At 42.3% G+C, this 22510-nt stretch overlaps 4 protein-coding genes across 5 annotated transcripts; 2 read left to right on the top strand and 2 right to left on the bottom strand.

Annotated features, from left to right (window-relative positions):
• Positions 1–403: 403 nt before the first annotated feature.
• Positions 404–2427, bottom strand: LOC113128430 (transmembrane protein 151B-like). The gene is made up of 2 exons (XM_026303759.1): positions 2350–2427; positions 404–1813 (listed from the first exon to the last, which is right to left on the bottom strand). The coding sequence occupies exons 1-2, from the start codon at positions 2425–2427 to the stop codon at positions 404–406; spliced, it is 1488 nt and encodes a 495-aa protein (XP_026159544.1).
• A 3163-nt stretch (positions 2428–5590) lies between these two features.
• utp25 (UTP25 small subunit processor component) lies at positions 5591–12214 on the top strand. The gene is made up of 12 exons (XM_026310616.1): positions 5591–5728; positions 7174–7213; positions 7401–7605; positions 7691–7954; positions 8055–8143; positions 8252–8662; positions 8838–9054; positions 9150–9352; positions 9635–9817; positions 10133–10242; positions 10634–10879; positions 11318–12214. Exons 1-12 carry the CDS (start codon positions 5628–5630, stop codon positions 11571–11573), a joined length of 2325 nt encoding a protein of 774 aa, XP_026166401.1. The 5' UTR covers positions 5591–5627; the 3' UTR covers positions 11574–12214.
• Positions 12215–12514: 300 nt separating this feature from the next.
• LOC113131397 (b(0,+)-type amino acid transporter 1) lies at positions 12515–18032 on the top strand. 2 transcript variants are annotated; one of them, XM_026308581.2, is made up of 6 exons: positions 12515–13213; positions 16094–16227; positions 16449–16578; positions 16683–16807; positions 16889–16976; positions 17057–18032. In XM_026308581.2, exons 1-6 carry the CDS (start codon positions 12515–12517, stop codon positions 17285–17287), a joined length of 1407 nt encoding a protein of 468 aa, XP_026164366.1. In that variant the 3' UTR covers positions 17288–18032. The 2 variants fall into 2 exon arrangements, with proteins under 2 accessions (XP_026164366.1, XP_026164357.1); XM_026308572.2 differs by lacking the exon at positions 12515–13213 and adding an exon at positions 14547–15419.
• Positions 18033–18254: 222 nt separating this feature from the next.
• adprs (ADP-ribosylserine hydrolase) lies at positions 18255–22424 on the bottom strand. Its single transcript, XM_026308591.2, has 6 exons — positions 21817–22424; positions 21163–21259; positions 20826–21033; positions 19566–19753; positions 19242–19342; positions 18255–19094 (listed from the first exon to the last, which is right to left on the bottom strand). The coding sequence occupies exons 1-6, from the start codon at positions 22001–22003 to the stop codon at positions 18703–18705; spliced, it is 1173 nt and encodes a 390-aa protein (XP_026164376.1). The 5' UTR covers positions 22004–22424; the 3' UTR covers positions 18255–18702.
• Between the last annotated feature and the right edge of the window lie 86 nt (positions 22425–22510).

Genomic DNA, 22510 nt, shown 5'->3' with positions numbered 1-22510 from the left:
ATGAAATCTGTCCACTTGCTCCGTGGCGTCTGAAAAAGGCTAATGAGGTAACTGTAGCTGTAGTTTCAGTTTCATATGTACTGTATATGTGATATCTTAAAAGCTCTGGCAATGTGTGCAGTGTAACAGTCTCTGCCTGCTTGGTTTTTATTGGAACCCAAGCAGATATAATTTTCCCACTTGTGTATCCTACAAGGGTTTACATACCACTGTCAATTTGTTATCTACTCACTAATCACTGTTATTGCTTTGGTGATTCACACATTCATTTGTTTCACATAATATGACAATACAGCATGAATCTGAGTACCTCACATTAGGATTTAGATGCACACTGTCTCTAAAGTCCAAATTGTTTGTATGCTACAGAAATGCCATTGTTTTTATCTCAGTGCCTGCATAGTCATAAGGATGTCTCCACACAGGAGCCGTTTCTGTGGAAGGACCTGTGATTTTGGCAATTCTCACTGCAATGGACAATAAGCACTGGGTAGCAAAGTGCATCCTCATAGTCTGGGGGTTCCTCATCATCTGTGGTGAGACGTTCTGACAAACAGCGGGTGTTTTCACTGGGGCTCTCCTGGTCGTCCAAGCTGCCGCTCCTCCAGAAGCAGCTGCGTTGGGAACCATAGCGGCGTGCCAGGGAGAACCGGCTGCCGCTGAATGGGATGCGGGAGCTGGCACCAGTGCAGATGCTGAGGGCGCTCCTGGAGAACACTGAGGAGCAACTGATGGCTCTGTGGCAGCGCTCACAATTCTGGCGAACCCCGCTGAAGCTGGACGGGCACTGGGCCAGGTCCATCAGGCCAGCCTCTGAGTAACTGGGCACCAGCTGCTGGTTGGAGCGAATGTGCCATTCCAGTTCTGTACTGTCAATGGTGTTAACACGAGGGATACGGCGCCAATATGGTCGATCCTCACATGGGGTCCCAGGGAGGAAATCATGACCAAAGAGCTTCTCTACACGATAGTGAACATATGCAGTGCGGTACTCTGTGAAGACTCTGAGAGGCCAGGAGAAAGTCAGAAATGAGGCAAACCAAAAAACATAGTGAGACAGATACCAGGGATGGTGTTCTGGGTCCACCAGCACCATGACATACTCCTTCAGGTCAATGTTTTTCAGGTGCATTCCCTCCCTGGCTTCCATGTAGTCATCGAGGCCCTCGTTGTCAGTGAAAAACCTTGCTCGCTGAGTAAGGTAGGAGTTCTCTGACTCTACGTTGGCAAAACTAAAGCACTTAGTGAACCTCATCTTTGTAATAGCAGACTTCTCCAAGCCCAGCAGCTGCTTCGAAACATCTTTCACACCACAGTGACTGTAGTCAAATTCTGCTTCTGCCACATGAGTGTTGACCCGTTCGTGGTACACCTGGGTGCTGGTGTAAGCGTCTCCATTGCGGTAGCGAGTGACTTGTCGAGTTCGGCGAACATAATGGTAACTTATGGCCTTCCACCAAATACAGGGTTTAGCTTGCTGCATCCTCTGGATGCGCTCATAGATGCCCTCCACATCCACTTTGTGCTGTAGCTCATTCTTCACATGACAGTGCCAGCACTCCACAAGATAGACTAAATAGAGCATGCCGAGCAGGGCCAGGGGGATGTAGATGTAGCCATCAGAGCAGGGGCTGTCATGGTACATCATGGATTTCCCTTTGAAGGCACTGTCAAAGGTGAGGCGGGTCACCTTGGTGACATGACACCAAATCATCGCTCCCATGCAACCATACATGAGAACGGACAGGAGCAGGCATTTCCAGAAACTCTCCCGACAAAGGGACTTGCTCAGGGATTGTTTCAGGGGTCTTTGCTGTTGAATCATAGCACAAACAAAACATCAGAGTTAGTGATAAAAGCTGTTCTCAGTCATTTTATCACCTACATGTTTGAACACCTAAAATGTTGTTTTGCCTTCAGCAAAATCTTTAACACAATCAAGCTCTTTAACCGACTTGGACCACAATTGATGAATGGGCCATGCAGTCTGCAAGCCGGCTCTTTCATCTATGGGGAGATGCTCCATTTGCCTGGGTTAAGTACTGGAGAGGTCTTAAAATGAAGCTACAGGCCAACTACAGAATATGAGAACTAAAAAACAATTACCAATCAAATGCCTGTTTTTTTTTTTTTATTATTTTACTGTAAAAATTATTAATGCAGGCTACAAGACAGAAATGAGCCCCTTGCAAACTGTAAAAGAGAATTTCCTGTAAATCTCAGGCAAATATTCACCTGCAATGTGGCACATCCTGCACACAATGCTCGTGGACAGCTCTGCGACAAAACCTAACTAACAGATTATAACAAAACGCGTTTGCACATATAAGGGATGCCAGAAAATAATACCTCCTCTCTGGTGTCCTCCTCGATAACAGTGGCGGTGCTGCTTTCACTCGCTGTCGCAGCCGATGCCGGAGGGGACATGGTGCTGGGCAGCTATTGATAATAATGACAGGGCGTGGAGTAGGAAGAGGATGAGGTTTCACTACCTTGCTTTGCGCGCTACTTGTCAGACGTGCATTACACCTGATACCGTTTTGAGACCCTGCGCCCACACAGAAGTCCGACACCCAACGAAGGAGGCACGTTGGTCGGTGAAACCCCCCAAGAAAGGGGCTCGAAGACGGGAAAGGAGCGGGGGTGTGTCTACAGGAAAGCCCGCATCCTGGCGTTCAGCTGTCGGTGCCGCAGCAGATCGGTCTCTACTAGATGCTCGTCATTACCACATGAGCCTGCCCTGCCCGCAGGGTCCGCTGTGTGTTTCCCGGTGTGTGACCGAGCTGGTAGCGGTCTATGGAGAACCGGCAGCCTCGCTGTCCATGGTGCTGACTGAGGCAGGTGTGCGGTGAGATGGGGTACATAAATATATGGCTTAAAGGGAAAGTCCGCTTCAAGACCAGCCGCAAATTCTGCAACGGAGTGTCTCTTCAAACACACAGGACTCTTTGGGGGCACTTGTAGAGGGATGTTCTCCACTGACCTGTCTGATCTATCCTTAATACTGCATCTGTCTGTTTATTCACTGTCTCTTACTGCTCTTTCACCCAACAGCTGACATTTTGTTTGAAGGAGAACTTGTAGTTCAGTAAGATCTGTTTTAAAACCTTAAAATATAAAATAACCACCTCTAGACATCATGGAGTAAAGCCACCTTTGAAGAAAAACATCATCATATCTATCCACTTAATGTCCACTTATAATATTTTGGACTATTGGGAGGGCAAAACAAGACATTTAAGATATTTAACACCAATATTATCATTGAAGCATTAATGTTTAAGCAGCGTGTTGATGTTGTAGCTGCTGAAGATGGTGTTAAACCCACAATTATTCCTCAGATGTAGAATCATCTTTGAGCCTTCCTGCATAAAATCAAATCTCTAAAGGTGAGTGTTTCCTGGTTGTATTGTGATGTATTAAGTGCAGAATAAAGACTTTCATGCAGCTTCTGTGAGTCAGTGCTGCCTCTGAGCTGTGGACTGATGGAGCAAGCAGAGACAGAAGGTAAAAACATTCTCATTCTTTCCATTATTGTTAAGAATAAATATAAATCATAGTGATTCAATTAGTGATGTTTCACTATGTCATACATTTTTTGACATGTTTTCAAAACATTTCCGGGTGAACGAGGCATCGATTATTCCCAGACCAACATATCGAAACATTTACTGTTTTTGAGCATTGGGAAAGAAATACAAAGGAAGGTTTACATTGCTACTGTTTTTATGTGTAATTATGTGATAGAAATATATGAACCTCATCTGGTATGAACATCTCTAAAAATGTTTACAAAAACATAGACATGTTGACACAATTCAGCTCAAAGCGACTCCACCAGTATCAAAATCACATGAAATTGAGTGTCACAATTGTCTCAAAAAATACAAAAGCCTTTGCAGAAACCCACCGAATGCTTCAGAGGTAAGTACAATTAGTTTGGTTAGTTGTTCTTTGCCTTTAGTTTTGTATATTCATGGTTTAGCAGTCATGATGATACATAATCAGCTGTTTTGTTTGTGAGGGGTTTGAAATGCTTCTGAATATATGAAATGTATTTAAAAGATACGTACATTTTCTTACAGCAGCATTTTAGAACTTGAACAGACTTGATCATTGTTTTTCCGTGAAGTTGTAGCTCTTTTAGAATTAGAGGAGTAATAAAAGAAGACACTGAATAGTTTTTTGTAACCAAATATAAACAATAAACCAAAGTAAATGAGCTGAATTAAATTAAACTGGATGGTAACCTTCAGCCACAGGAGTTTTTCTTCCTGTTGTGTTAAACTCCAGCTTTGAAACATTTACTCCTTTTCCGACAGTCTCCTTTTCTGCTGACGAAGGGGACTCTTGGAGGGAAAGAGAATGCAAGATATGAATGAATAGGCACCTCATCGAGGTCAGTACTCACTTTAGGACCATCCTTTTCATTTCTCGGACAGCCGCGTGCATAGTAGCCTTATCACAGTAGAATCAAACTGCAGTGAACAGTTTAAAATAACATTTTTAAGCTGTGTTCCCTATAGCTACTTACAGAATACATGCTGGAGAGGCTGTTAAAAAGCACTTGGCCTGCGCTCACTTTGTTTCTCACTCCTCGTACTGTTCCGTTCTTGCTGCAGATATTGATCCGTTTGTTGCCGAAGAGCATCTCTCTCTTGGCACTGGCGTATAAAAGCAGGTCATCAGGTTCATAGCCGTTCTCGTCCACAACGGCTTCCACCACTATACCATTTAAGTGGCTGTTGGCCTCACTGGTGGGAGGTGAGCTCCCCTGCTCTGCCTCTGAGCTGCCAGTACAGTCAGAGTCCACTGAGTCCAATACTGAGCCACACCAAGCCGTTTCATCCTTGAACACCTCAGCCAAGACCCGGCCACTGTTGGCAGATGCTACCCTAAACCTAACTGTTTTCCCAGTCATTTCTTTGTCCTGTTTCAATTTTGGCCCCTCCATTGAAGTACAAGAATGTCTTACATGTTTCACATCCCACCCAGAAAGGCCAGATGTGCTCTCTCAGCTGAAGCCATAGAAGTATACAGTTTTCTAACAATAATAGCCTCATTGACGCGTCAAAATGAGCTGAAATTATCCTGAGCACAAAAACTAGACACCCAAATGGTTAATAATAAATTAGCTTCTGCCATGGTAACAGCTAAAACAGGCAAACAGTAAATTGATATTACCATGTTCAATAATTGATAAAGGTTACTTTTTACACAACAGACTACAGACCTAATCCTTAAGAGAGAGACATTTGGGGTCTGCTCAGTCTGACTGACCATTAACCCTCAGTTACTACAGATAACCTTTTGTGCCCTTTGCTGTTTCTGCATGGGGCCCCAGAAAAACTCTTGGGCTGCCTCAATAACACAGCAAACACAGAGCAGAGGTTCTACTCTTCATCTTCAGCATGAAAACCTATTTTACATTTTTACAGCACATTTTTAGGGGTTCATTCAACGCATGATATTACTATTCAGCGCAATAGCAATGGAATGAACACGGTATTCCTTGCTGGACTAAATATCATGGTCTCTGTGTGTAGTTCCACTCCGGTGCTGTAGGTGGCGGTGTGTGACCCTGCGACCACTGTCACCGGTGAAGCTGGACAAACACACGTGTTGACATGGGGAAGAGAAGGCAGAATAAGCAGCTTTTTGTTAATTTGTCGAAAAAACACAAAAAACATTTGAAAGAATTTGGAGAGGAGCACCCTTTCTACGATGTGTAAGTAGGACAACGGCGTTAGTTGCGTCTTGTAGGAATAAACAAGTTGATTTTTGTGAGGTAACCAAAGCTAGTTAGCGTTAAATTCACAGGTAGTTTAGTTTAGCCAGAAACTGTTGTTAATGTTAGCTATAGTGAGGTGTTATTAACAAACATAATGCTTGTGTTGGTCGAGGGAAGCTGTTAAAGATAACCCAGCTCCTATGTTCATAATTTAAACTGACTGAGTTCATTTCAGCGTTACAAATGCAACAGTAATGTTAACTATCAGTACTAACCCAAGTAGCTTCATGTGTAACCTTTCATTACTGAAATAGTACAAGAGTATCAGTAACATAAGTTATTTGTTTTCTAGTCTGCTGTCACACAGTACAACCAGCACTGCACCCACCTCATCACCTTTAGCCTGTGAAAACCTGTAAACATACAACATACCTCCTGATACTGGCCTTTTCTCTTTGTATGTTGTTTTTCATTTTTAATATATTTTTGTTCGAAACACCATTTGCTTTAATTCTTTTAAATTCTGCTCTTCTTCTTCTTATTTTTTATCTTGAGCATTACTTGCTGCTGTGACGATGTAAATTTCTCTGCTTCTGATCTTATCTTATAAACCTCCATACATGTGTGTAGGTTTAGAGCCCGACCGATATGGGTTTTTTTTGGGGCCGATACTGATATTATGAAGTTTTAAAAAATCTGATATAGATATATATCAGCCAATATGGTTTATGTGTATATTATAGTGCAGTACAAGTCAAAAGTTTGGATACACGTGCACAGGCAATGGCAATTCAATTCATGAGTCCAAACTTTTGACTGCTGCTGTATATAGAATACACTATACATAAACACAATATATATATACATAAGCGCAAAATGTGGTAATCAAACATTTATAATGATGTGACAAACATATGTAATGGAGGCAGGGTATATAACAATTTAACAATAAACTTTATTATCCACAATGATTAATGATCAATGCACTAAACAGTGAACTTCTTCTAATTACACCGTTTCAAGTATTTTACCTGCATTATATGTTCTGTTAAAAAATAAAAAAAGTTAATATCGGCAGCATATCTGCAGCATATTCGCCGATACCACTGTATCTGCAATAGGCTCATGTCAGCCGATAAAATTGGCAAAACGATATATCAATGAGGCTCTATGTAGATCCATCACGTCAGACGGTGTTTGGGTTGTCTACCATTAACAGCTTTGTATGGAGCCAAGGCTAATGCAAAAATACTTAGTTTTACTTTAATGGCTGTGTCTGAGACATATAACGTTCCTGGTTCTGTTGAACTTTGTCCCTTGTTAACTTACAGGGAATCCCCCCTTTACCTGAACCAGTCATACATGCTTCCTATATAACAGGTGAGATTGTATGGCCATACGTTTTGTTCACTTTTCCTTTTGTGTTTTTTTTTTCTTTTCAGAGTTGGTGAAAAAGCTCAAAGAACTGAAATAGTGGAACTGGTCAGTAGCATTGAACCTCAGATCTATAAACCATAAAATGAATGATTCTTTTAAAACTGTCAGTGTGCAGAGACATAGAAATGTATCTGATTCCAGTAAGAAGTGAAAATGTCCTTGAAATATTTTCTCTTTCCCATTTTTGCAATATTAGAAATTGAAAGTTGTTCTTTCCTCGCATTCATGACAGCCAGAGAACCCAGAACAAGCTGACACTGAGCCTGATGATCTGGAGGAGGAGGAGGAGGAGGAACCAGAGCAGAAAACTGCCTATCAGAAGCTTCTTTCAACTCTGAGCTATCCCATCAGCCATGACCAGAGTGAAGAGGAGGACAGCACTGAGGATGATGAAGATGAAGAAGAGGAAGAGGAAGTGGAGGATCTTCTTAGTGAAGGTGAGTCAATTATCTCCAGCATCCAGAGGGCACTATAGGCCAACATATTGCAGTCGATTCAACATTGTTGTGCTTTCTACTGTAGGGGACAGCGATGGAGTTGGGGATGATGATGAGGATGTGGATGATGAAGATAGGGATGAAGATGAGAGGGGAGAGGAGAAATCCGAGGATGCAGAAGAGGCTCTGACTGAAGCAGTGGAAGGGGAGGAGGAGGAAGTGAAGGATGGGGGTGATAAAGATTTTATAGACAAGGAACATGAGGCCCAATTCTGTCTAGATACCAACTTCATGGGAGAAGGAGAACAAGATGACTCTGAAAGCACTAATGAGCATGAAAACAGGAAAGGTAGGAAAAAATGGAAGAAATTAAACTTTTGTGTGGCTTAGAAAGCCTGGAATACAAGGTGACTATATTCTACTTCAGTGTTTTTATTTTCTACATGCAGATGTGTTTTTACAACATTTGGACACTGAGCTTGGTGAAGAGGATGTGCAGAAGATAATATCTGGCAGTAAATCCAAGACCCAGATTACGGTACTAATGACTTGATATGATGAAATGTACCAGCACACTTTTTGGGGGTTTTTTTTCAGTGAAATAAATTGTATCAACAGTTTCTGACTTTTCCATTTTCTCACTTAGTGGCCGAAAATGGGCACTTTGGTGTGTACCAGTCCCCTGGAGAAGTTTGGACCCATCGGACCACAGAAAGACACAAACCTCCCAGTTTTCCACAGACTCCTGGAGGCCCGCTGGAAGGATCTCAACCAGATCTCCAACTCTAAGGGGGTGTCTGAGGAAGTCAGTCCTCTCCAGTCAGAGTTGTTGGCCCTTATGTACTCCTACAAGGACCTATACTGCCCAGAAATGTGTCCTCTGAGCCGGGGTCCACAGGTTCGTAGTGCTTACTGCCTCCATGTGCTGAACCACGTGCTGAAGGCCAACTCCCAGGTCCTGGCTCACAACTCCCAGCTAAGAGAGCAGAAAACTCAAGGAAAACCCGGATCTGAGCCACAGGATGAACCCAGAGACCAAGGACTAACCCGACCAAAGGTAAAATATCATGTAACAGAGCTACATGCAGTAAGTTTAAACACTGTAAAGGTCTAATTAATTGTGATCACCGCAAAAAACAACAAATGCTCCACGGATTCACTAAAATACTGGCAAAATATTTGTTTATTTCTGCTCATCTGCTGTGTTATAATGATTTCTATGACTGTGTCAGGTCCTGATTCTCATTCCATTCCGAGGAGGAGCTCTGCGAGTTGTCCAGACCCTCATCAGCCTGCTGGAGACCAAAGGCAAGAAGATTGTGGTCAGCAACAAGAAGAGGTTCAAAGAAGAGTTTGGAGAGGAGGCTGACAATAAGCCACCCAATCTGCAGCGACCGGACGATTACCATGCCATTTTCTCAGGCAATGTGGATGATCATTTCAGGATAGGTACAGTTTAAAAAAAACAATCTTCTTGACTTTTGGATAAATTTCCAAGGTTTATATGTCTGAAGCTCTACTATTGTCCTCTCTCTCCTCACCAGGTGTCTCTGTTTTGAGGAGCAGCATACGTCTCTATGCCCCTTTCTATTCCTCAGACATAATCATTGCATCCCCGCTGGGTCTCCGCACAGTGCTGGGAGCTGAAGGAGAAAGTAAGAGAGACTTTGACTTCCTTTCCTCCATCGAGTTGCTTGTAGTGGACCAGGCAGATGTCTTCCTCATGCAGAACTGGGAACATGTACTGGTAAGAACATTAAGAGATTCAGAATAACGAATTATGGCACAACAGTGTCTCTGTATTGGAGCATCAGTTTTACAAGTGGGAAGATGAGTTGCCATGTGCTGTGCATCAATCAATGATAAATCAAAATATGCTCAAATGTGGGATTCAGGGAAATACTCCAGCAGACTTGATAGTTTGAGTTTTAAATTGTGTTCTGTCAAGTTTATATTAAAAGTGTTGTAATTATTACTTTTTGATGATTGTGGATATGTTCCGTTTCTTTTGAAACATCACACCCACCAGCATGTGATGAAGCACATGAACCTGCAACCTCTGGACTCCCATGGAGTGGACTTCTCCAGGGTGAGGATGTGGAGCCTGAACAACTGGGCCAGACATTACAGGCAAACCCTGGTTTTCAGCTCCATCCAGGACCCACAGATCAACAGCATCCTCACCAAGCACTGCGCCAACTACCGTGGACAGGTACTTCATATGCTTTAACACTTAATGTTGGACCAGATCCAGAGACTGAACAATGTAAGCTGCAGTTTTAGTTCAACACATTATTAAGAGGCTGAAATGAAACCTGGTAGTTGGAGTGGTTGCTACACTGTTTTTTTGTTTTGTTTTTAATCTACTAGTCTGTTGGTTGTCCCAAAATAAGCCTAGTTTGCTATCACACAGACCTGCTGAGATAAAAGTCATCACTGGCAGTTAAAGCTTCACTTGTATTTTGGTAAAGTTTAATATTAAGAAAGTTACTTTTTAAAAGTTTAAAAATTGTTGTTCTTCTTTCAGATTTCCACTAAGAACATGCCAAAAACAGGTTCCATCTGCCAGGTGTTGGTTCAGCTGCCCCATGTGTTTCAGATGTTGACCTCTGACAGCTTCATGGACCATGACACTCGGTGAGTGTCATACTCTTACAGCCTGTCTGTTAAACTTGTTACAGTGTTACTCACCAAAATGCATTATGTGTACTTTTAAAGTCTCACAAATACATTGAGTGCATTCCCTTCATCGTGAAACCTTTAGAGCCATTTTTAAGTATTATGTATTAAGTATTGTTTATATCCCTGCGTACTAGATAGCAATTCACTCCTTCCTTGCCTTGCCTTGATGATGCAATGTTGCATAGCTTGATTACATAGCATTTCCATCTCCTGAAGGTCAGTGGAATAGTCAGTGGCAGGAATTTGTATTGGGTCACCCACGATTCCTACGTGATCGTAGAGATCTTAACAAATGATTGATTGATTATATCTGTTTTATTTCCACTGTTTTCCACCCCCTCCATAGGTTTAAGTTCTTCGTTGATAAAGTGCTACCTCAGTACAGAGACTCAATTATGTCCCACACACTGATCTACATCCCGTCTTACTTTGACTACATCCGATTGCGCAACTACATGAAGAAAGAAGAGATTAACTTTGCCAGCGTCTGTGAGTATTCCAGCAAGTCAGAGGTGTCCCGAGCAAGACACTTCTTCCAGAAAGGAGAGAAACAGTTCCTGCTCTTCACTGAACGCTTCCACTTCTACAAGAGGTCAGTTCTCAAGGCAGACTTGCATGAGTTGTGTTTGATTAGAGGTGGATTTTGTCTGACCCTGATAGGTATTACCCATTGAAAGATACTGGGTATGTAGTGAGTCAAACAGAGCCTTTTTAATCATAAGAACGTCCAGAATGTGTGTGAATTTTATGAGCTTCCTCGTGTTATTGTTTCCTGCAGTCACCACCTTTCCATTGTTAGTTCAGTTCATGTAGTTTAAAGGTTTAAAACTGTAATCTTTATGACCTCTTCAGAAGTTAATGTATCACCAGTTGTAATAAAAAGGAACAATCCTTCTACAGAGTTCATAGGTCAAATCTCTTACCTCCGTAATGCATTACCTCATTACTCCTTATGTTGTTAGAGGTATGCTAATAGATTCACCAGTAGTTGGAGCAACCCATTTCATCTGCACCTTTTTTTCGTTTTCAGATATACCGTCAAAGGTATCCAAAACCTGGTATTTTATGCATTGCCCTCATACCCCCACTTCTACAGCGAGGTGTGTAACATGTTAGCAGCGGGGGGTCAGGGAGAGGAGGCCAGCTGGACCTGCACTGCCCTTTACTCCCGTTACGATGCACACAAACTGGCTGCCATCACAGGAGCCCAGCGAGCTGGACAGATGCTGCACTCCAACAAGACTGTGCACCTCTTTATTACAGGAGGGGAAGAAAAAGGCTCTTGATAGAGCTGCATAGAAAAACACATGGACCCACTGGCCTAAAGTGATGGTAGATATTTAGTGTGCATCAGCATGTATGCTGTTACACTCTGATGTCTGTGATAGTGGATTACCTGGTTTGATATAGGAAAAGTGTGATACTTACAGAGAAGAAGGCTTTCCCTTTGACAGAGACGATGCGACATTCACACAGACTTGCACCATGAAAACTGACTGGTTAACGTGTTAGCTGTGGAAGCCATCCAGGAACTTCAAGCCCCAGTGATAAGAGGTTGTAAAAAAGACTGGTTGGATGAGTGTTTTCAGCAGTATAAATTTGTCATCACACTGTCTATAATGCAAGAGTTCTTTCCCTTGTTATTTTACGAGCATTGAACGTTCTAGCATTACCTGCCCCAAAAGTGTTAAAATGTTCCTGAAATGCCAATGATCAATATTAGCTTTTTGTGGTTGTTAGTTTGATGGCATACCAAATAGGGTTTTTAACAAATCACGCTTTGTTTCCTTTGTTTTTCCTATTTTCAAAATCTGAAAAGTGTAAAGAAATGGATGCCCTGCCAAAGAGATGTACAGTTGCCAGTGGTGGCTCAGTCCTTAAATTAGGGCAAAATATTTCAATTAAAAATATAGGAAGCAAAAATTCAGTGGGATGCATCTGTGGTTGTATGATTGGTGTGCAAATTTGTGGATGTGAAACTGACTTATTATGAAGCACAAATCCAGATTAAAGTCAGTTCATAGACCAGAGGAAGAGAGTAAGAGGATCTCACAGGTCTGCTTCATAGCTTTCTCACTGATGACCTTAAAATAAATACACTCAGTAGTATGATCCACCCACGTAATTATTAACCGAGTTGCTGCAAGAGTGACTTTGGTCACATAATCATACTGTTTGTATATGAGTAAAGGTGTCTGACAAGGAATGGTCTACAGCTGCTCTCGCTATGGAGGACAAGACACAGAAGCTCAGCTTGAAGCGGGAAGTAGGGCTGATAGGAGCTGTGTCCCTCATTGGAGGGACAATGATTGGGTCTGGGATCTTCATGTCCCCACAGACAGTGCTCTACAGTATCAGCAGCCCTGGGGCCAGTTTGGTTGTGTGGGCAAGCTGTGGTTTACTGGTAATAATGATATCTTCCTGCTACGCTGAGCTGGGCACTGTCATAAGCGAATCTGGGGGAGAGTACATCTATATCCTCAGGACTTCAGGTCCAGTCGTTGCCTTCATGCTAGTCTTTAGCTCTGTGTTGTTTGTGAGACCTGCTGGTGTAGCTGGCATCGCACTGAGTTTTGCTCAGTATGTCGTGGCTCCTTTCTACCTGGACTGCCCTCCTCCTGTGCTGGTGGTGAAATGTGTAGCTGCAGCTGCAATTATAGTGCTAGCCACTGTGAACTGCCTCAATGTTCGCTTTTCAATGTCAGTCCAAGTGTTTTTTATGGTGGCCAAGGTCATGGCCCTGGCAGTCATTATAATAGGTGGTGTGGTGATGCTTATCAAAGGCCACACTGAAAACTTTAAAGACTCTTTTGAGAACACAAATGTGGGCATCAATCCGATTGGCATTGCTTTCTACCAGGGACTGTGGTCCTATGATGGCTGGAACAATCTGAATTATGTGACTGAAGAGCTGAAACGTCCAGAGGTAAGTGAAGAAGCTTGGGTAGGGGCAGGGTTTTTTGGGGGGGGGTGCTTAATGAGTACAACCAGTAAGCAATCCATGCTATGTCATTAAAACCTTAACACTTTTCACCTCTCACACACTCACATAACCTCAAGCTGTGTATGTAGAGTAAGGAGGCAGTGATTGTATCAACAAGCAGAGAACACAAATACGGAACCTTCTCTCTGACTTGGCTACGCACGTCTCCTGAAAACCAACTAGCTGCTGCTGATCACAAGTGTCATCAAATAAACTGCTACAGCCACCAACACACAAAAGTCAGTATGTTGCCCAACCAAGTCACGCTGATATGTGTTTAAATGTACCCACAACAACAAAAAGGATGAGTCATCTTGGTGAGCACATGGTAGTTAAGGGGCTTAGAGGCCTACACTAAGGAGTGGTTATCAAATACTGAGGAACACAGTGTGATTGTTTTCTCTAAGGATCGGCATAAAACAGCATTTTCCATCCATCCATCCATCTTCTATACCCGCTTTTCCTGTTCAGGGTCACGGGGATCCGCTGGAGCCTATCCCAGCTCTCTCTCGGGTGGAAGGCAGGGGTACACCCTAGACAGGTCACCAGTCTGTCGCAGGGCCATAAAACAGCATTTTGTCTATTAAAAAAATGCAGAGACAAATAGGTGTTGTAGTTACTGCCCAGGATGTGAGGACATTGGGAAACAGAGGATCACTTGGCACAGCCGAGGGGCATCACCCATATGGTGATCTCAGGAGGGTATCTCTTATTGGAGCAGGTGATGGTGACCAGGCTGTGATCTTCAGTGCACACTGAATGTTCTGAGTGAGGAAACTGAAAGGGCATCAAAAGTGTTTTGGGTGTGATGAAGATGAAGAAGCTACATTTTGAGGTGGAACCATTTTTATTGGTTTACAATTCAGGTGTCACCTACGGTCATGGGTTTTAGGCTAGGTTCTGCTTCAGTCTGGAGCTTTCAGCTTTACTTAAAAGCTGTCATTAAGAGTAGTTAAAGGAACCCTCAGCAAATAAATACCAAGTGTACCAGCTGATCGCAGCAGTTACGTGTTACAACAACTTATCAACAAGCAGTGGAGACCTGTTACATCACATAGACAGGTGGTTGTGGTAATGATGGAGACCTGGGCATGCTAACCAGATATAACTGACCTTCTATAACACGCATGAAGGCAGATGCTTCTTTGTAGGCCACACTGAAATTCAGAAATGACTGTAAATCATTCCCAGTACGATCACGGCCAGTGTTACTGATTTGGTTACAAATATCAGGTAATCTGTATGAAAGCATGTAAAACATTATTTTCTGGTAAGGGAATGCAGCTGGTAGAAATTATCAAAGTCAAAGAGAAACTGTCATGCCGCACCTTGGTTTTGCTACTTCTGAAGTGTGATTTTACCTCCTATGGTGGATGTTACTCAACAGTGAGAAGTTAATTTACAGCCAGTTCACTCTGAAAGCCCATGAGGAAGCAGCAGCTCTCAAACAATGGAGGCTGACAAGCAGAGACTCCAACTGGAGAGGAAAGTGGGGCTAATAGGAGCTATATCATTCATTGCTGGAACCATGATAGGATCTGGGATCTTTATGTCCCCCCAGTATGCACTGTCCTCTATTGGCAGCCCTGGGGCTTCCCTTGTTATATGGGTCTGTTGTGGGTTGATAGCCGTGCTCGGGGGCCTCTGCTATGCTGAACTGGGCACAGTGATCCCGGAGTCTGGAGCAGAGTATATCTACATGCTGCGGACAGCGGGGAAGGTGGTGGCCTTCATGTTTCTCACCAGCTTCAACTCTGTCTTGAGACCTGCCTCTACCACAGGAATCGCCCTGAGCTTTGCTGAGTATGTTGTGGCCCTGTTTTACGATGGCTGCCCCCCTCCACAGCTGGTGGTGAAATGTGTGGCTGCAGGAGGTATCATGGGGGTGGCTATAATTAACTGCATGAGCATCCGCTTGGCCACTGACATCCAGGTGGTTTCCACAGTAGTCAAAGTGCTTGCACTGGTCGTGATTGTACTGGGAAGTGTTGTGGTCTTCGTCCAGGGCAACAACCAGAAACTTGATTACTCCTTTGAAGGAACCAATGTGGGTGTCAGCTCCATTGTTATCGCTTTCTATCAGTGCTTGTGGTCCTATGATGGCTGGAACACTTTGAACTTTTTAACTGAAGAGCTAAAACATCCAGAAGTAAGAGTTTCAATGTTTACTTTTTTTTAAATAAATTGTAAACTACAGTTAACACATTAAATTGTGAGAGTATACACTTCTCTACTAAGACTGAAGATATATAACAACACTTTTTAAAATTTATTTTGAAATTCACATTGCCCTGTAACGATCTAATAAATATGTGCTGACAGAGAGGAAGTGCATAGGTTAGAATAACAGCATGGAGGCTACTATTGTTGTTTCATACAGTTGTCTTTCTGTATTTGGTGCTGATTTGATCTAATCTGTTTCTTTTTGTCATTCAGTCATAAATTTGCCAATTTTGTTTGACTTCCAAGCAGAAGGATTAACAGTCCCTCAGTGGTGCTTTGGTGTAGGGGGCCCCTGAGCCCTAAAACAAGAAGACAGTTTTTTTTATTATTATTTTAATGGAGTGACGGTAAATACTTGTGTAAAACACTGACTTTTAACAGACTGAATATTTACCCTTACTTATTTTAAACTAAAAACATCTCTCCTCAGATCTCTTAGTCCTCATTTGACTTTGGAGTCTAACTTCTGCAGAAATTCATATTTAACCAGATTCCAGCATCAGCATTTCAACCAATCTGGCCTGCACACTTTTACACCCTGAGCTGATCAAAACATAAATATGTTGTGTCTTTTTTTTTTTTTTTTTTTTTTTGTCTCAGGTCAATCTCCCTCGGGCGGTTGTGATAGCCATTTCCCTGGTAACGGGCTTGTATCTGCTGGTGAATGTGAGCTACCTGTCAGTAATGACACCTAAAGAGCTCATGTCCTCCAGTGCAGTAGCAGTAACCTGGGGGTAAGGCGTGACCTCACTAATAGTCTGTTTTGTTTGTGTTAAAATATGTAATTAACAAAGGGGATTTAATATGATAAGAACTGGTTTCATTTTAAGATCACTAATAACCTTTTAAACAGGGAAGAAGGTCGGAGTAATGTACTCAAGCCTCGTGATATACTTTCCATTTGTGGCAGTTGGAGTGGATGTTGTTGCAGCTTGTGAGCGAACTTTCTCCACAGGAATAAGGTGTTAGGAAGCTGGGGGTGGATCATGTCTGTAGCTGCAGCTTTGTCAGCCTTTGGTTCACTGAACGGGACGTTCTTCAGTGGGGGCCGTGTGTGCTTTGTTGCTGCCAGAGAGGGACATATGGTGAAAATCAACTACATCAAAAAAAAAAAAAAAAAATACGTGTGATTGTTCAATATGAAATTGTTGTCACAGCCCCTAACCCAGATTTGTTGTTTGTTTTGTAGCCAGACATTCTGGCCATGGCTCATGTCCACAGACTGACTCCATCTCCAGCACTGATCTTCACCACTGTAATCTCTCTGCTGGTGTTAATCCCTGGAGACTTCCAGAGTATTGTCAACTTGTTCAGGTGAAAGCTGTGTCTGTTGTTGTTCTTTATCGCTTAATAAACATATAGCCTGATTGTGTTTGTCTTTATTGCTCTTATCAGTTTCACTGCCTGGTTCTTCTATGCCATCACCCTGTCTGGACTAATCTATCTCAAGATCAAGAAGCCAGAGCTCCCGAGGCCATACAGCGTCAGTGTCACACACATTTTTTTAACACTGCATGAGGAATCATGGCTTATTGTCTTGCTTGCCTCTTCCTCTTTCCACAGGTTCCCATCATACTCCCCATCGTGGTCGTCATTGCAGCAATATTCCTGGTCCTGGCACCGATCGTAGACAGTCCCCAGATTGAATACCTTTATGTAACTTTATTTATCATCAGTGGAGTCATAATCTACATACCTTTCATCCATTACAAGCTCTGCCCAGGCCTGCTGACCAAGTTAACACTGTTCCTGCAGCTGTTCTTGGAGGTTGCCCCTGCAGAGAAAAACCTCTGAATTACTTTTTTGCAATCCATCTACTTTTTAACTACACTTCTTTTTACTGTGACTCTCTACTCAACTTTGTACTTTCATCAGCAATTTTCTGCATAGTGTGACTGTACCTCACATTTTTCTTTTTAGTTCTACAGTTGCAGATGTTAACATGTACAAGATGATAAACCCATTCATAATGTCATTTACTGGTATGTATGTGTTTTCTTGGATGATAAAATTTGATCTGACAAAGAAATCCTTGACTTACCCTGTTCCTGCATAAGACAGAAACACCAATAAGAGCTAGTATTAAATTCAAACACCACAAGTAGTTCTTTGCTGCAGCTGTTCCAAGTACATAAAAAAACTCCTGCATCCTTTGTCATTAAACAGTTATGGTTTTACATTTTTGTGTTAGAGATAAATGTATGTAACTTTTATTGTAATTATAATTTATTTATTCAAAACATGGACAAAACATAAAACCCCTTACATTTGATCAAATATTGCTATTTTTCACCCTTAGTCCATGGGACTTGTGATTAAATTAAATGTTTCATTAGTAATTGCAGGGTGACACAGTGGAGTGGTGGTTAGCACTGTTGCCTCACAACAAGAAAGTTCCAGGTTTGACTTTGGCCCAATGTCAGCAGAGATTGGCTCCAGCATTTCCCATGGATGGATTAGCAATTGTTCTTAAAAAAATGGTGTATGTATTTTAATTAGCAAAATGTTCGTATGCGAACACATTAAAGTATTAAGTCAATGTTCCTAGTTTTTTCCTCATTCTGAATGACTCCATTATTTGTGCACTGTATGTCATTGTCTTAGGTTTGCTGTAATTCAGGATGACAGATTAATAAGACATCTTGATGGAGCTGACTCCTAAGAAATGTTCATTTTAACACTTAAGTTTAAAATACGCACACAGATTTGTACGATGTTTAAAAAAAAAAAAAAGTTTATTAAATAATTGTTATCCACCAAGAGGATAAAAGAAATTTAATTCAATGTGCAACATTTACATGACTAAAGATTGTTCAACACAAAACAGAGAATGGAGACTGTATATTGTTCTTTGTATGCATAAACTGACCACTTTTCTATAATGGTGTTGAGTTCAAAATAGTTTCTCTGGCTGTAGGCCAGATGTAGAAGTGGTACATTTTTAAAACAGGGATTTGACATTCCAGTGTTTTTTGTATGTTCAGATATAAGACAAATGGGTGGTGGAGTTTTTTTTGTTTGTTTTTTTTTTTTTAAACATGTTATTTTTCCATGTAAGGTCTGAATGCCTGCAGGATCCAAAAGGGTTTTTCCAACCAAAAAAGTCTGAAATGGAAAAAAGCAATGTGTCTCTCATGTAGTGTATGTTTAATTTGCATCTGTACAATGTATGTGTGTAAGAGTCCTTTTGTCAGAATCCAGCTGAAGCATCACTTTGCTCCAGTTTTCTTATCTGTACCATTAGAAGTGTTTGACTTCATTTCAGATCCATCTTCACAGCTCTGCTCCCCTGTCCCACTTGTGCCTCCCTGTGATGATTGGTGGTACAGCATGTGGAGCCGCTCTGCACTCATGTCTGCATCCTCCGCCCCCTCGCAGCACTTTATCCAGGTTTGAGGAATGGCACTGATGCCGTAGTGGGCCCCAGCAATGGCACCAGCCATGCAGGCTATGGTGTCCGTGTCCCCTCCCAGGGCCAGGCTGTATGCTATTGTCCTCTCCACACCACCGTAGCTCTCTGGAAGGCATTCCCGGGGCTGCAGGCAGTGAAGCACGCAGAATATGGCAGTGGGGACAGAGTGGAGTGCTGCGATGCCATTACCTGGAAGGGAAGACAGATTCATGAGACATGAAAATTAAAATACACACAACATGATGAAATTCTGCTGTTCTCAGCCTAAAGCGCACACAGTGAAGAGATGCAAGCAAGGCGAAAATTAAATATACATGCAAAATTAAAGATACAGACCCAGTTCTGAGATGACCTCCTCTACGCTGATCTTGCTCCTGTCCATCAGGTCTCTAACTCTGTAGAGGCGCTCACAGAATGGCTTCTCAGCTTCCTTTAAGCTTAACAGACACACCATGTTAAGGTGGTAAGTGGACACTGTAAAAAAAAAACCACTACCAGCATGGCCTGAATTTGACAATTCAGACCTGAAAATGTCTTTTTAAACTATACGGTCTCATGTTTTCTGACTAATAAAACCAAACTTCAGGCTCAAAAGACATGACTATATAATATCGCTGCTAAAAGCAGCTGCACAAGAGGCTTTGTTTATGTGATACTCACATCCTGGCATCATGGCGTGCCACCTCATCAGCCTCCAGTTCCTCCATCTCTGTGATTAGCCTGCCGATGAACTGCTGAGGTAAGTCTAGTGCCCCCTGCAGGGAGAGGTGCACAGCCAATGCCTGCAGCACTGCTCCATTGTAACCCAGAGAGCAAGAGTGGGTCAGCTTGGCACCCAGACGGGCACACTGCAAATGAAAAGAGAAACAGAGTCATGAATGTTATAATAAGCAGGTGGTTTATAGCCACTCAGACAATAAACACTTTGTTATAGTTACATCTAATCAAATTTGTGCTAAGATCCTTGAGGTGTTGACTACAGAGGAATCACAAAAAACATTGCGGTGAACTATTCATAATATTGTTTATTAACACTGCCAAATAAACAAGCCTGCCGGAGGGATAATAAATAATAAATAATAAAAACATTTTTTACAGTAAGATGGTTCTTCTAAATCTGTAACTCAAGACCATTTGTTGGAGCAGAGAAGGCTCAAGTCACACAACTGGAACTCAAATCTAACTTCAGGTCCTTTATTTCAAAAGGGTCTGAAACTAGAGATCATTTCTCAAATATCTACAGTGATGGTCAGATCTGAGTCTAAGCTATGACTGCAACTATACAACTACACATTGTCTTTTTAATATTATTAAATGAAACTGGTACTGTAGTTAATCAGTGCTGTCTGACCTGACATACATTTAGACTCAAAATTTGAGACCAGCATATTGAATGGGAGGTCTGAATTAAGTTAACATTGTCGCACCTTTCGTTTACAATGTCACATTAGCTTGCACTTAGAAATCTATTTTCTCAGACAACAGTCTGGTTATTATATAGTAGTCATTATTTTTGCAGCTGGAGATTGTCTGCCAGAAGATTTGTCAGGTAACTATGATCTCAACAGGTGAGTGGGCTGCAAAAAAAGTGATGATTATCTCAATAAAACAAACTGTTCGTATAAGGATTCATTAAACTTTAAAAAAAACCTGGCATCCGTTAACATAAATGATGACTTTGGATGTGCCGTTCCAGACCACTGTTTAAACCTCCACTGTAATTAGGCAGAGTGCACTCAAATTATGCTCACTAACCAGAATCATTGCAGTTTACAGAGACAAACAGTCCTTTTCAACTTTTAAGTAAAAGGTTGTGCAGAAGAAAGTGCAGGAACAGGTGGTTGGACAATTCATGAGATATCTTCAACATTTAAGTCACCTAGGATGTGGTTTGAGGCCACAGAGATGCTCTCAGCTCACCCGTTTAACATCAGCTATGTCAGGGAATGCCAGTGCAAAAGGGGCAGCCCTCATGGCGCCCCCATTTCCAAAGGAGCCCCGACCGTTAAACTGGTCCCTGGCCGGCTGGTACACATCACTAAGTTGGGGAGAGGATAGCTTCTTCAACACCTGGATCACTCCGGTACCATAACCACGACCAGGGGATGCACTGTACTCCTTTGCGAACCTAGAAGAGTGAGACACCTGGACTTTAGTTTGCATGTGTGTGAGTACAGTTCCCAATTTATTTCACAAGCCCTCCAAACAACATTGACACCCCAGTACATATACACATCAGCAGTGTACACTTGTATACCTGCGAGCCATGTCCTGGTCATCAAAGCCAGCACGGGTAAGTAGAGACTGCGCCACACAACGTGCCATTGCTGTGTCGTCGCTGTACTCAAGAATACCTTACACAAGTAAACACGCAGACACAGACACATAAACACTGTAGCTTGCATTACATATTAGAGTGTGTTTCTTTAGTATTTCAGCACCGTTGATATATTAGTGAAAAACATGGCCTGTATCACCATCAGCAGTCCTGTGGAAGTCATTCAACCCTAATTTTGTGAACTCTCGTGTAAACATGTGTTGTGCTTGGTTTTCATCAGCTTTAGTTTAAATCACTTTTGGTGATGTTTGTCCATTATTTTAACACTAACTAAATCAATGTGAATCATTCAGAAAGCAACTATAATATGTTGGGGCCCCCTCTGTGAAGCTTCACTGTGCCAGACTATTGCGCAGCTTACCGTCAGGTATCTGAATGAAGAGGGCTAATATAACATTCTACTGTCTAATTATTTTAGTCTCTTCAAGCTCTTATGCAGGAGTATGGGTCACCATACTTGGCCATATAAGTCACTTTCACCTTATAATTAATGAGTGAAAAGACAGTATGGTGGAGATTAGCAATGTAACTACTGCACTGAATTTAACACTTTATCAGCCTCCTTTCACTAACCAGTCCCTTTAGTCTCATCGTCTAGGCTGTTCAGGTGCTGCAGCACCCTCTCCATGGGAACCTCCTGCGCTCCCTCAAACTCTCCGCCGACACAGTCCCCCAGCACAGCCGCGACCAGCGCTCCTCTAAACCGGGACAGAGAGGCCGGGCCCCCCGCTGTCACCGCTCTCGCTGCCGTGATTGCCATTCATTCGCTGAAGAAGACACTTCAACCTGTCTCGAGAAAACACCTGCTGACCACACTTTCAGACGGGGCGTGGATACAAGCACAGTTGACAATGACTACAAATGTCAACCCCACTCCGTCTTCTGCTGCTTACTGAAGGCGCTGTGATGGCTGTTTCACCCCCGATGAAATCCGCATAGAAATATTTATATATAGAATAGGCTTTCATTGGGAGGCACGGTGCAGTCTGGTCCGGTTTGTCTATTTCTATGTAAGGAAATCTACTATGTACCGAAGTAGTTGTAATAAAAGTAAATAAAGTTTTTGAAAAAGGTAATTTTCGGTATCTAGTTGTTCGGGTTATAAACAGAACTTGAATAGTTGTTTGTTCACGCTTTAACTAATGTTTGCCACAGACCTTACTATTCTCATGTTCGCTTTACGATTATAGTTTGCGCAGCTATTCTCTATGTTATGGTAGGAACATATATTTGTTAAGATCGCCCCCTGCTGGAGAGGAGGTCTGAT

This window comes from Mastacembelus armatus, chromosome 22, assembly GCF_900324485.2.
Source record: "Mastacembelus armatus chromosome 22, fMasArm1.2, whole genome shotgun sequence".
Taxonomy (NCBI): Eukaryota; Metazoa; Chordata; class Actinopteri; order Synbranchiformes; family Mastacembelidae; genus Mastacembelus; species Mastacembelus armatus.
This window is presented reverse-complemented; position numbering and strand designations above follow the sequence as displayed.

Excerpts from the sequence above, each read along its gene's own strand:
- utp25 (XM_026310616.1), top strand. The coding sequence starts at position 5,628 with ATGGGGAAGAGAAGGCAGAATAAGCAGCTTTTTGTTAATTTGTCGAAA. Across the intron at positions 7,955-8,054 it reads TGAGCATGAAAACAGGAAAG|ATGTGTTTTTACAACATTTG; the intron begins GTAGGAAAAAAT and ends TTCTACATGCAG. Across the intron at positions 10,243-10,633 it reads TTCATGGACCATGACACTCG|GTTTAAGTTCTTCGTTGATA; the intron begins GTGAGTGTCATA and ends CCCCCTCCATAG.
- LOC113128430 (XM_026303759.1), bottom strand. The coding sequence starts at position 2,427 with ATGTCCCCTCCGGCATCGGCTGCGACAGCGAGTGAAAGCAGCACCGCC. Across the intron at positions 1,814-2,349 it reads AGGAGGACACCAGAGAGGAG|CAAAGACCCCTGAAACAATC; the intron begins GTATTATTTTCT and ends ATGATTCAACAG.
- LOC113131397 (XM_026308581.2), top strand. The coding sequence starts at position 12,515 with ATGGAGGACAAGACACAGAAGCTCAGCTTGAAGCGGGAAGTAGGGCTG. Across the intron at positions 13,214-16,093 it reads AAGAGCTGAAACGTCCAGAG|GTCAATCTCCCTCGGGCGGT; the intron begins GTAAGTGAAGAA and ends TTTTTGTCTCAG. Across the intron at positions 16,808-16,888 it reads AGTATTGTCAACTTGTTCAG|TTTCACTGCCTGGTTCTTCT; the intron begins GTGAAAGCTGTG and ends TGCTCTTATCAG.
- adprs (XM_026308591.2), bottom strand. The coding sequence starts at position 22,003 with ATGGCAATCACGGCAGCGAGAGCGGTGACAGCGGGGGGCCCGGCCTCT. Across the intron at positions 21,260-21,816 it reads CGATGAGACTAAAGGGACTG|GTATTCTTGAGTACAGCGAC; the intron begins GTTAGTGAAAGG and ends TACTTGTGTAAG. Across the intron at positions 21,034-21,162 it reads GACCAGGACATGGCTCGCAG|GTTCGCAAAGGAGTACAGTG; the intron begins GTATACAAGTGT and ends TCACTCTTCTAG.